Consider the following 13,299-nt stretch of genomic DNA (forward strand, 5'->3'; position numbering starts at 1 on the left):
CTGGAGTCCGACGCTCCGGGCTGGAGAAAGGCGCTGGAGGAAACACACTGAGTGGATTTGTTTGCCTGCAGGTTTCAGCAGGTCCCCGGGATCAGGGTGCGGACATTCATTCACCTCTTGTTTATTCAGGGCTCAGTTTTTTTTCTGGAGCTGTGCAACTTTTTGGGCGTAACTGGAAACAAAGCAATGTTTGCATTAAATGCCGCTCCGGCAGTCGGCTGGTTGCTACAGTGGAATTTTCTCCTGCGGAGAGGTGGAACAATGGTGTAAGCCCTTCAGCCGCACCTTATTGTCGCAATCACCCAGAAGCAGCGGGTTGGCTCCTCTTTGTACCTTTAGAACCACCTTCATTCTTCATGGCAGAGATCCAAAATGGTTCTAGGGTAGACGTTCCTCAGGTTTTGCACAATACCATCACACAGTTGATCTACAGCCCCAACATCATTTGATACCAAACTCCCATCCCACCACATACCGAGAACTTGTGGAGCCTAAACATTGCCCAGTTAGTACTGAGGAACCCAAAGAGAGGCGAGAAAATCTCCTTCCAAACCATCACAGCATCACCAGTCCAATGGATCCAAGTCCTCATGATGTTCATCATTCATCTTCTATACCCGCTTATTCCTATTCAGGGTGACGGGGGTCTGCTGGAGCCTATCCCAGCTGTCTCAGGGTGAAGGCAGGGGGACACCCTGGACAAGTCGCCAGTTCATCGCAAGTCCTCATGATGTTTACACCAAATTCTGACAAGAACCAAGAACCTTCTACAGGCCATTTTAGTCGAGTCTGGCTGAACAGGGAGGCTGTGGTTGGGACCAGTGGTCATTTGATATGATTCCTGGCGCCTTTATATCATCAGAAACCAGTCTGACCTCTGACCTCTGACCTCTTGAACTGGAGCTAGTTGAATGCTTCGGGTTCTCGCATACTGTTCTGCACAGCAGAAGACAACCAGCGCTGAACCGTCCGCTAGTTCAGAGTCATCAGTAAATAGTCTTCAAAGCAACGCTCAGAGCACCTTTGCGCACTAAAACCGTTCAGCCGGAAACCCCGCCCCACCTCGGGTTGAACCGCCGCAAGGCTTGCGGCGCGAAATCTCCCAAACTGTCGAACTGATCGATAAATACGCCATCAGTCGCCGGCTTCGGCGGAAAAGCCGATGTCAGTCCGGCGAGTTAGCGTCTCGTATAGCTGTCAGACGGCGGCGCCGCTGTCCCCTCCCCCATCGACGGGACGCGTCTTGTTTGCGGTGATCAATCAATCCAGCGCCGTGACCCGCCTCGTGCTCGGAGGTCGCGGGTCCATCGATCAGCTGGCGAGGCAGGGAGTGGGATGGGGGGGGCCGCCACCGCCGAGGAAAAAACACGCAAACAAACAAACAAACAAGCCGCTGGAGGCGTTTTGCCGTTATGAACAAGATTCACGAGCTCGGGCCGGAATTCATCGACCCGCCGCTCATTGACTGCGGCTCAATCGAGCTCCTCGTAGATTAGTGAGCGTTTAAGCCTCGCGCGTCGAAAAAAGTCTCAATCGGTCTCCAGTTGGTCACCGATCCTGATTGCTCCAATCAGCATCGTCTAAGGGGCAAAGAGGGCGGAGCTGCAGCCAGAATTTAGCTGCAGAACGCAATGTCAGATACAGACACAATACGCAAGAATGTTATCGTGCCTCCTCCTGTGTCCTCTTGTGTCGCCTCCGCTGAACACGTGAACGGCTCGAACAAGGCCAACAAACTCGCAGCGGCTTCGGCAGCGTCGCACAGACGCGATCGGAGCCTCCGGCTTTTGTCCACCGCGTCACAATGCGTCTGTTTAATTTACATCTATAGAAACGCTCCCCTTTTCCTCGGCCCAGTGTGCTGCCTCAGCAGTAAAAGACCCTTGACAGCGGCATTTGTTTGAGCTGAAGGCAATACGGGGATGAATGCATACATATGTGTGTTCATATATGCATTCATACGTGTTTTCTATCACGTCAGCATGTTTGACGTATGCGGGAGCCTGGAGCGAAAGCGAACTCCTCGCCGCCCTGCACTTCACCCCTCGACGACCAATCAGCGGGCCGGGTGGCGCCCGGCGCTGCATGCCTCCGCTGCGTTACAGCAGTTTGACTCGGCGGCGCCTCCTTTGTGCGTGATACGCGCGGTGACGCCGAGCCCGCTGCTGCGCTGCGACAGGACTGCGTGGCGCTGGGATGTAAAACGCAGCGAGGGGAGCGGCCGCTGCGTCGTGACTGAAGGTCGGGACCGGCGTGTCAGGTTTGGGCGCTGCCTTCAGGCGCTGCGGGAAAGTCCTCCGCTGAGACTCTTTCAGTCCGATTCAGCTCAGTTGTTTTTATTTATTTATTTCCAATATCAGGCTCCAGCATCACTCGCGACCCTGTGTACAGCAGAGGTGCTAATAGGATGTGTCTAACGTTATTCAAATTAAACAAAGAAAAGTGTGTGAAATATATACAATTAAAAAAAAAAAAAAACATCCTGGGGGTCTCGTGATAAGTCAGTGGTCAGTGGGATGTCAGTGTATTTATGCATTTTAATTGTCTGGTTTACAGGGTTGAAATGGGTCAGAGATCATGATGGATGTAACCAGTGTAGTGATTGATTTACCCCTCAGCCACACACACACACACACACACACACACCATCATGCCATCGTGCTGTGCTCACTGCATCGCTGCAGTTTAATTACCACTGGAAACGTCCTTCCTGCTCTCCCGGTCGCTCAGCAGAACGCTTAAAGTGCCCCAAATATTTACAGAGCCATTGACACAACTCTTTCCCCCAGAACTCTGTGGCTGCTTTTTTCACCCAACTGTTTTGGCCTCGCCATATGTGCAACAGCATAATGTGCACGCTTGTCTGTTAAAATGAAGACAGTCGTGTGACATGAAAAAGCCAGTGTTTGCTCACTGGAGCTGCCTGATGGAAGTCTTGAGTTGGCCAATGGAATTCCTTCACCGTCGCTGAAGCCACTTGGTGAAAGTTTGAGGCTTCTTATTGCTCACAAAGGCTGGCACTGGACGTGCGCTAGCGCCACCTGGGAAGAGTAGAAGTGCTGCAGTTTGTAAATTATATTGTCAGCTGACTGGCAAAACTTGGAAAAAAAAACAAACTGTCCAACAGAGCGGCTGTAGAGGTTAGCATGCATGCTAACTGCTCTGTCCCTTGAAATAGAAAAGGTTGAAAGGCCAATCGTTTATCAGCTTCGACGCTCCGGCTGAAACGATGCTGATGGAATCCAACGGCACCGACCACAGTTTCAGGGTTGAACACATGGCGGCTAAATATATCCCGCTGCAGGCTTTGTTTCCTCATCAGGTGTGCACGTTGAACACTGTCCATCATCATCCTCTGTGGCTCTCATTTCGTTTGACAATCCTCCATAGGCGGAGCCTAAACACAGACAGACAGACAGACGGACCGATCAACACACCCTGGTTATTAATACAGCTCAGGTCTTCCCGCAGGCCACTGTCTCAGGGCAAACAGTGCCTGGTTGTGTCACCCGACAATCCACACCTTTCATAAGCGCCCGAGGCCGTGATGAAACACTTTTGGAGGGGACTTCGGCTTCAACTCCACGTCGCCTCGTAAATGATGTCAGTAATGGAGTGGCAGGAAACACACGATAGGGAAAGGCAAAAAAAAAAAAAAGTAAATAAATAAATAAATAAGAAAAATACCCAGAGAGGAAACAAGCTCTTGCAGCAAATCCGCAGAGCCTCGAGGTGATTTGAAGTTGAAAGAGTCCCGTTTTATAAAAAGGATGCAAAGCAAGACGGGCAAGACGGAGAAATATGTTTGAAGTGATGTTCTGGGTTTTAGCATAATCGTCGGCTTTGATCAGCGAAACTGTGACAAAGAGCGAGTTGAAGAGTTTATCGGGGTGACGACACGGAACAAAGGGCGAGGGCGGGCCCTGCGCGTCGACTCTATCAGGAAACACTTTTTGTGTTTTATACATTGGTTTAATTTTTTTATCTTTGTCATCTTTGTTCTTTTGCTTGTGTGACGTAAAGTGTTTCATTCACGAGCGAACGTTAATCGGAAAGTCCACGCAGCCGTGTTGGATTTATCGAGAAGTTTGTTTAGATCACATCGACACGTTTGGACGCTGGTTGAAGACACTTCAAAAAGTTGGAATAGTTGCCTGAGTAACACTGAGTTTGTTTCTGAAATCGCTGAGATCCGTCTTGCAAAGCTCCAATCTGAACCAATCAGTCGGTCAAAGAGGCCGAGCCACAGCCACGGTTCAGCTGGCAATAGAAACAGGAAGCTGCTGCCGTCTTGTAAAGAGCGTCAAAGTCCGCAGTCGTACTGCAGACTTGAAATAAATCCCATGCTTTTAGGAGCTTCCACGTCTGCTACGGCTGCTTAAAATGTGGAATCCGCCAGATTGGATTTTGCACAAAGAGAATAAATTAAGAAGACCTTGCTGTCAAATATGGGCTAATAGCAAGTTCAAATGGGTAGCGAGCAGTGACGGCGCACACACACACACACACGCACACGCACACGCACACACACACACGCACACACGCACACACACTCACACACGCTGTGCAGTGAGCAAAGTAGTGCAAAGGTCAAGGTCATCCGGCTGGCAGCTGGCAGGCTGAGCAGACGAGCCAGTGAATGACTGAGTGATGAGTGCGGCTGATTTATTTATTTATTTTTCTTCCAGTGGGCGTGAACCCCATCGCATGAGACGAGTAAAAAAAAAAAACGCAGCCGTGCAGATTTGACGCGCTCGGAATTTCATCCGCCGCGGCCTTTCCAACCACGTTGGGCGAAAGCACGTGATGGAATGAAAAAGTGTGCTGACTGACTGACTGACTGACAGACAGACCTGCTGTGAATCTCAGCTGCCTCGTTCTGCTGAAGACGCATCGATGCCGCGTCGATACCCTTTAGCGTGTTGACAAGTATTCAAAAGAGCGGGGGTTGGGGGGGTGAATAAAAGCTTCCGCCGGATCCTTTCGCTCCTTCAATCGACGTTGTGTGGCGACTGGATGGACGGTTGGCCTCGGTTACTCGTCGTGAAACGTCCACGCCGCTCACCTTATTGGCTGCGTCTCCCGGCGCGCTGCGTGCGATCAGCCCTGCCGTGAGACTGATCCGCTGGCCGGCTCTCCACACTGCTGACCGCCTGGCTCGCTGACAGAATTCCTCTCCGACTATTTCGGGCTCCGCTCGGCTCTTGAGTCCCTTTTTATTTATTTTTTTTTTAAGCGCTGCTAACAGTGGCCCAGTTGTACTAGCCGGCAGGATTTATTTGGCAATTAGTCCTGCGCATGAACTGCTGCTGCTCGTCCATTTGATCTTGTAGTTAAAAAAAAAAAAAAAACATTGAATAAAACAGGGGCCAGGTAATTTGCGGTAATTTGATAATTAACGCACAAAAACATAATGGTGCTTAAAAAAAAAAAAAAAAAAATTATATTGCATTTTATTGTATACTCTAAACCAGTGTTTTTCAACCTTTCCTGAGGTATGGCACATTTTTTGCATGGAAGAAATCCCGTCAGACAAGGTGGGGTAGTCGTTGGGCTAATAAGTTGTCTATGCCAACAGCGACAACTGTGTTGGATGACAGTGATAACACCGCCTTGCTAAGCTCAGTGGATGGGAAACTCGCGTTTAAACAGTAGGATGGGAAGCCCGGGTGAGAGCGCCGTTCTGTGCAAACTGTGCCACCTGCATCCCACCGCAGGTATTCAAGCCTCTGCTGCCATTTAAATGCGAAACACGTAGCTGCTAGTAGGAGCACCGGCGCTAACGACGACTTGGGAGCCCCGAAAAACACGCAAGCAGAGCAGCCAACTTGAATATCGATACGCGATCGAACGCGATTAATTACGATTGATTCATTAATTACAAAGGCCATGATTAATCTGATTAATTTTTTTTAATCAAGTCCCACCACTAATGAATAGTGAATTTGTTCCCCTGCATTTGAGACGCTTAAAAAAAAAAAAATTAAAAAAATGAGCGGCTGCAGATTTGAATGTAATTGCGACGCTGACGTTATTAAGGAAAAAAAAAAAAAACAAATCCGAGAGGAGAATCCTGAGAGCTGCCGCCCTCGGGGTTGTCAGATTCTCCCAGTCACGTCTCATGAAGCTGCGCCGCACTCTGATCTGCGGCATCTTGAGGTCGTGAGGAGCTCCTACAGCGCCGTGTCGCAGCCTTTAATCCTGCGGCAGCAGCTGATGAATTCCTGCTGGTCAAACCACCTGGACCTGCTTGGACATTTCTCAATTCTATTTATTAACTTGAGTCTTTAAATACCGCCACGCTGCACTCGGCGGCCAAGAGCTGCAGCCTTCCCGCTCCCGTCTGCTGTCCTCCTGCTGTTCTTTAAATTGTGCTGCAGAGAATGTTTCTATGGTATTTGGTTTAATTTATTTATTTATTTGTTTATTGATTGAGTTTGGGAGGGAGAGTCCAGGATGCAGTTTAAAACGATCACTGCAGCAATGTGCGAGTCAATACTTTTATATCCTTTAAGAAGAATCTATCTGATGCAGCAGCCCTGCTCCCTCCGTAACACCTGACCCGAGATCAGCGGCTCTGCCTCCTATTGGACGGTGATAGGATGACGCTGAGATGCCAGCAGGGCGGCGCCATGCTCCACCCGAAGGTGCCGAAGGCCTGCACCGCTGTGGGTGCCGTTTCCGCACCTCCGCAGCTCGTGCAGCCTCTTCCTGCTCCTGACTTTATTTTGGTGAGCGCCCGCAGCGACTTCCTTACAATTTCCAGCAGTGGACAGTTTCCTGTTTCGACGCGACAACAACTTAAGAGGCGACGATCGGCGAGCCGCTCACGTCCACGATGTTTTGCAGCGTGTGGGCCGTGTTTTAAAACATAGCCTTGCTGTCAGAGTTGAGAAAACTCCATCCTTCAATTCCCAATCTACCGCACTCACGCGCACAGATCTGGGAAAATCTGCCCCTTTGTGATGTCACCAAGCAAAAATGTTATAAAATGACTCGGTTAAGCCTCATAACGGCAATGTAGTCTCTTGATTTATTCATACCTGAATTGAAAGCTGTGCCTGTTCAGACGCACACACAGCTGATATCCTGGGAGGAATTGAGGAAAATAGGCTCACATTCCTTTGCTTCTTGTTTGTTCGCATGTAAAAACAGCTTTGGTGGTCTTGTACCGCAGGCTCTTTACATTTATGTGAAACATCGCTATGTTCCTTAGCAATTAGTGCGTGCTTTCCTACTCTGTTTTGCAATTTTTTCTCCACCGACCCCAATTGGGGGCCTCTTGGGCTTAAGAGGTTTAAAAGCACAGTCACTCCACAATTAAAGTTTTTGTTTTTTTATTTTTAGACCAATTAAGTGAAATTGTATAATTCTTCATGGCACACCTGGAAAAACTCTGCCCTTGTGATCTCCGACAATTGGCAGTGACATCACAAGTGACATCAGAGGTTTTTTTTCAGGGGGGGGCTGAATACGCTGATGCGTGGACACCTGAGGATGACATTAAGGCGGACGACCGCCGGAGACTTGAGTGACAAGTAAACATCTAAAAATGGGTTCGAGGGACCTTTGAGGACAGGGCAGCAGGATTTATCACCTCGTCCGTGATCAAAATTCCCCAGAGGAACAGAACGCTCCGACACGTCCCGCCCGCTCTGCCATGGTCCCCCAGTGGCGAACTGGGTGGCACACACTGTGCTAACCCTCCACCTCTCACCACTTCCCCCGAAACACCGGGAGCGCTGGCCAGCGGCCAACAATGCGAGTTTGAAATATGTAATAGTAACGCTAGACGTGAACCCCAGCTCGGGTGTCCCGGCTTCTCTTTTTTGTTTTTTGCGGATGCAGCCAAACGTTCCCTATCTTCCTTTTTTTTTTTTTTTTTAATGCAAAAACGGCCTCAGCGTGCTGGAAATCACTCTCGCTCTGGCTTTCCTGAGATCTTTGCGCATCCGTCTTGAAACGTGCCCGATCCTACTGGTTTGCAGCCGGCCGCTCGGCTGTTCCCAGAGAGAGACAGAGGTGAGGGCGGCTGCCACCGAGGTTCACGACCTTTGTCGCTGGAATGCTGACCCCTCCGGTCTAAATTTAAGAATCTCGATCTCGACCCCTGAGCCGAGCCGAGCCGAGCCGAGCCGGGCCGGGCGGCAAGGTGAGGCGAGCGGGTAAAAAAAAAAAGGTGCGTCACCGCTGCTTACGAGACACTTTTCAAATCACCTTCTGTCCGATGCGTCGGTGTTCACTCGAAGGCACCGTCGTGCAGCGCCGGCTTTGGGTTGCGACAGGAAGAGGAAGCTGTTGAACGAGCTCGCTGCAAGCTGCAAGCTGCACTTCTCCCATTTTTAATGAACACCTTCTGTGTGCTTCTCCACACGTGAGAAGCCTGTGAATTGCGCGCGCCGATGCTTTGCGGTGATGTAATTTGCGTCGGGGGCGTGCGAGGAACCAAACAAACTCGGAGCTTGTTTGCAGAGTAACTTGACGTCACTGTGAAACGGGAGTTGCATGCAAACGAGGAGGGGAGTTTTCTCTGCAGGTCCGGCTGTGAGAATCCCTCTGAAAAATGAAGTATTAGAGCGATTGAGAAATTGACTTGAAGTGCCACCGTTGCGCAACGAGCAACGCATATCTGTCAAAACAAAACAAGCCTCTTCCACCAAATAAACCTCACCCAGGGTGACTGCGTGCTGAGGAAGGATAAAAAGGCAGCAGCTTTAACCATCGGAGTCAGTTGTTGTCGGCTCGTCAGCACGGCGGAGCTTAAAGTCGCGGACGCACACGACGCTTTTCGCTTTTGTCCCGCCAGTTTGAACCGCAGTTGTTTTCCAAACTCTTGGATTTCTCAGAAACAGGAGGCAGGGAGAAACTGTAAAATTTATTTCTATGCTTTTGAAGTGAACATTTTGTTAAAAAAAAAATAAAAATAATAATAATAATCCCACTCATCATTTGGTGTCGCGACAGCAATCTTTACGAAATAAACATGTTTTAAAACTAACGTCTGCCTTGTTGAGCACAGAAGGAGAAGGAGCCACTTCTGTTTGATGAAAACAATGAGCAACGAGTGAAACACACACACACACACACACACACACACACACACGCATATTGATGTAATAATGAGTGATAAAACAAGGCCACTTCCTTTATTCCTGTCTGTGTCTCATGATCACTTCTCCAATCCTGCTTTTTCTTTCTATGACACAGCTCTAATTGAACCTGCTGTGACCAGTCTGCTGTGTAGACTGTGTGTGTGCACAGACTGTGTCAGTGTGTTTCAGAGGCGTGCAAGCAGAATAGACGCAAGGCAAGGAACGGCCGCCGCATTCGTGGAAAAGCTCGGCGCCACAGAAAGACGCGGAGATTTTGCGCGAGGTCGGTTCGCCCGCGGTCGTTTCCTCTGAGCGGCCCTGCTCCTCCGGGTTTTCACCTCCGACGAAAGAAAACGCTCTGGCGTTAAAAAAGGACGGCTTCATCCGTCGGGTGTAAGATAAAGATAAACAACGCCCAGCCAAAACGAGCCGGCGTGAAATCCGCAGCGCTGGAAGAGGCGGCGGCCGTGACCGAGCGTATTCTTCCCCCCCGCCAGGGTTCTGACGACCGTCCAGAATCGGATCAAAACAACTCCAGTCACTTCTCGCTCCGCTGAGGAGTTGATGCACCAAAAACTCCGAACCTGGAAGAAGAAAACTATCGCCCGGACGCACCTGCAGCGGCTCGGGCCTGCGGTGGAGGCGGAGTCGATAATAGCGAGCGACAATGAATGCAAATGAATGCAAATAGACGAACAAATTGAATGTTCGAGGCCAAAATATAGCTTCTCTTCTTTGGAACACAAGTAGCCGCCCCCGGTTGGAGGAGTTTGGGGGTCGGCAAGGTCAGGTCCCGTTGCTCCGCCCTCCGCAAGGACAGGAAGTGGAGACAAAGTCGCCATCTTTGATCAGGGCAATGTGGCCCAAGTCCAAGAAGTCTGAGAAAAACGTTGCGGCGCTCGCTGGAGTCGAGCATTTGGTAACTTTAGCCTTTGCAATTATAGCGGAACGCACACACACACACACACACACAAACACTCAGACACACAAATAGTGTATTAAGGTCAGTGTTGTCAGGCTGGCTGTTGAGAGACACGGCGAGCTGTGTTACGGCCGTCACCTGCCTCAGACACTTAACCTTTCCCCGACCCACACACACACACACACACGCGCGCGCGCGCGTACACACACACACTTGCCGAGCAGACAACGCCTTTGCTGCAATGCAGTGATAAAAAAAAAAAAAAGAAAAGAAAAAAAAAAAGCCAACAACCTGGAAGCGGATGCGTCTCCCCGGGCGCTCGATCCTCCGCTTCAGCACCGCGACGGGCGACTTGTGGGAGGAGCCGCGAACTGTCGGAGACCTCGTAACGCAATCAAACGACACGTTCGAGAGTTCAGACGAGCGTGGGCCTGCATTAGTTCCGGCAATGCCACACTGTGGCGTTCTGCTATTTTGGGACTCATTACTGAGGATTGTGATGGCGGCACCGTGCTGGGAGGACAGAAAAAAAAAAAAAAGAGGAGTCACTCTCAGTTTACTGCCTAATTTCGAGTGTTTTAGCGCCGTCCTCTCGGCGTTAATGGCGAGCAGGAAGCCGCTCTTAAACGGCTACTGTGGGACCGCTCGCCGCCGCGAGTGCACTTGTGTCGCCGCCAGCTTTTGCAGGAGCGGTCAGACTGAGCTCACGCAGCTGCGAACCCTCAGCCTGGACCGCCGACATGGTCGCAGACTTGGAATTGGACGGTTTTACAGCAGCGGCGTGGAACTCAAACTCACAACTCAACTCACGTTTCAAACTTGGACAAAGTTGCAGGCTAATATCGAGATTTATTGAAAGAAAAAAAAACCTTCCTTCAGGTATAACAGTGAATCTTTTTATATGGACCCAAACAGGTTTGGCTTCAACCTCAATATCAAACACCCAAAGCTTCATACTCTACATTAAATGAAGTAATATTGCACAAAATCAAACTGCCTCTGATTTAAATTTCAAATGTAACCTTTTTCCACGGCTAATGATAAATTACGAATAAAAATAACAACAATAATCCAACTGAGTAATAATAATAATAATAATAATAATAATAATAATAATAATATCCTTCAATGAACATCCTGTCCTGATTGATGGGCCAAAACACCAGCAGAGCATTCTGGGATTTGTAGTCATAGCGAGACATGTTGCTGTGTATTACCAGCGGGCCAGCTGCTCTGGCATTGATTTAGTATTGCCTCGCTGCGTGCCAAATATAATTACACCGCCGGCCAAATTTGGCCCGCGGGCCAGAGTTTGACCCCCATTTTTTATAGATATTCACGGGATTTATTTTTATTTTGCATGCACACCTCAGAAACAAACCTTTGCCTCCAAGGTGATTCAGCAGCGTGGTCACGGTTTTCTCTGACTGCGTGCCAGACTTCCAACTGCTGCTGTGAGGGACACTTGATACCGGGTCACCGTGGAAGTGGGCGGAGTCGACCTCAAAAGCCAACCAGAAGTAGAGAGCAATCCTTCCGCGTCTCCTTCCCGCCTCTTCACCAGGAAATGATCAGACTCAGCTTTATTGTCATTGAACACATCACAAGTACAGAGCAATGAAATGCAGTTAGCATCCAACCAGAGTGCTTAGCAGTGAATTAAATACTAATGTACAGTATATACACATTGTATATATATATATATATATATATATATATGTATATATATATATATATATATATATGTATATATATATATATACATGTATACATATGCGCAAATGAATAGTTGAACTGTTGCGATAAAGTGCATGTATGAAATAATGAAAAATGAATAATACATATCAGCATAAGCATGTACAGAATATAAGTGAGGCTGAAAATAGGTTTGAAATAAACAGATGGGATTTATGTGAATTGAGTGATGTACAGTGATTTCAGTGTTCAGCAGCATGCACATGAGTGCAGGGAGGTTGTTGACAGCGATGCGTGTAATAAGTCTGGTTACATCACAGTGTGTACAGTAGTGAAAAGTACAGTCAAAGTAGTTTGCCAACTCTTTATACTCTTTGTGGAAACACCACCGTTGAGATTTCTGTAGCGCTGTAGCTCCGTCCGGCTGTCTGTCATAATGCTTTTATTTTATATATATTATTTTCACATAAAAGACACCTTCATTTCAGACAATTGTGATTTCTCATAATTAGGGTGGGGCTGCTAAAAAAAAGAAAGAAAAGAAAATGTCACTGTCAGAATGAGAAGTGACAGCTAAGCTCTATTCAACAGACCACTACCTTGCTTTTATCACCACTTTCCCACCTTTTGAGGCGAAATTTAATCCATTTAAATTAAAATCTAATCCAATTAAATCCAAATTAATCCCCCTTTTATTTATTTAATTGCAGGACCCCCCCCCCCTCCACCCCGAAGACGCAGAGGCCCCCCCCCCCCCCCCCATCATCCACCAGCCCACCCTCACCGAAGCTCCCATCACCGCGTGTCTCGTGTGTGTGTGTGTGTGTGTGTGTGTGTGTGTGTGTGTGTGTGTGTCGGTGTAAACAGACGCGCCCCCTGCAGGTGAACTTCCCCACTGCTGCTCCTCCTCCTGCTGCCGCTGCCGCTGCCGCTGCTGCTATACTCCGGCTCTCCGCCTCGGCGGCTCCTCATTCACTAGAAGATGGCGGACTGCGCTGCACTGTTAGATGAGGAACTCTCGTCCTTTGTCTTCAATTACCTGACAGAAAACTCCGGCAGCCAGGTAAGAGGCGGACCTCCGCGGGTGCACCCAGCCGTGGCCTCGGTGGTCGGGGGGTCGTCTGGGCGCGTCGCCCGCCGTGGCGCTGACAAGCCGGCGTTTTTGCCGCGGCTTGTCAGCGGCAGCATCTCCGCTCTGATGCAACGCACGCAGAGGTAGAGCGCGAGCGAGCGAGCGAGCGAGCCGGTGTCTCGGACCGCGTGCGTGCGTGCGTGTGTGTATGTGTGTGTGTGTGTGTGTGTGTGTGTGTGTATGGGGGGGGACGTGCACGCGCGCGCGCGCGGCAAGGGTGGTCTTGACGTCTGGCTTTCACGTGCTTTTTGCAATTGTCATCATTTTGGTGTGTGTGTGTGTGTGTGTGTGTGTGTGTGTGTGTGTGTGTGTGTGTGTGTTTCTTCGCTGGATTTCTTTTTTCTTTTTTCTTTTTTTTGGGGAAATGCGGATAAAAAAAGGCGCCGTTGCCGGGCGTCCGGCAACTGCAGAGCGGCCGAGCGGAGCTCCGAGCTGCCGGGGATTATTTGGTATGCAAG

The 13,299-nt window shown here is 49.3% G+C and overlaps 1 protein-coding gene across 1 annotated transcript in view; it reads left to right on the plus strand.

The window, feature by feature from the left end:
- Nucleotides 1-12,633: 12,633 nt before the first annotated feature.
- ppargc1b (peroxisome proliferator-activated receptor gamma, coactivator 1 beta) overlaps nt 12,634-13,299 on the plus strand; it is a 70,620-nt gene continuing 69,954 nt past the window's right edge. Inside the window, exon 1 of the mRNA XM_076048009.1 lies at nt 12,634-12,772. Coding sequence (XP_075904124.1) covers nt 12,692-12,772 — 81 coding nt within the window. The 5' untranslated portion in view covers nt 12,634-12,691. The remainder of the gene's footprint in view (nt 12,773-13,299) is intronic.

The sequence above is a fragment of the Nelusetta ayraudi genome, unplaced genomic scaffold, assembly GCF_046127955.1.
Source record: "Nelusetta ayraudi isolate G7.1 ecotype Tasmania unplaced genomic scaffold, CSIRO-AGI_Nayr_v1 ptg000097l, whole genome shotgun sequence".
NCBI classification, from domain to species: domain Eukaryota; kingdom Metazoa; phylum Chordata; class Actinopteri; order Tetraodontiformes; family Monacanthidae; genus Nelusetta; species Nelusetta ayraudi.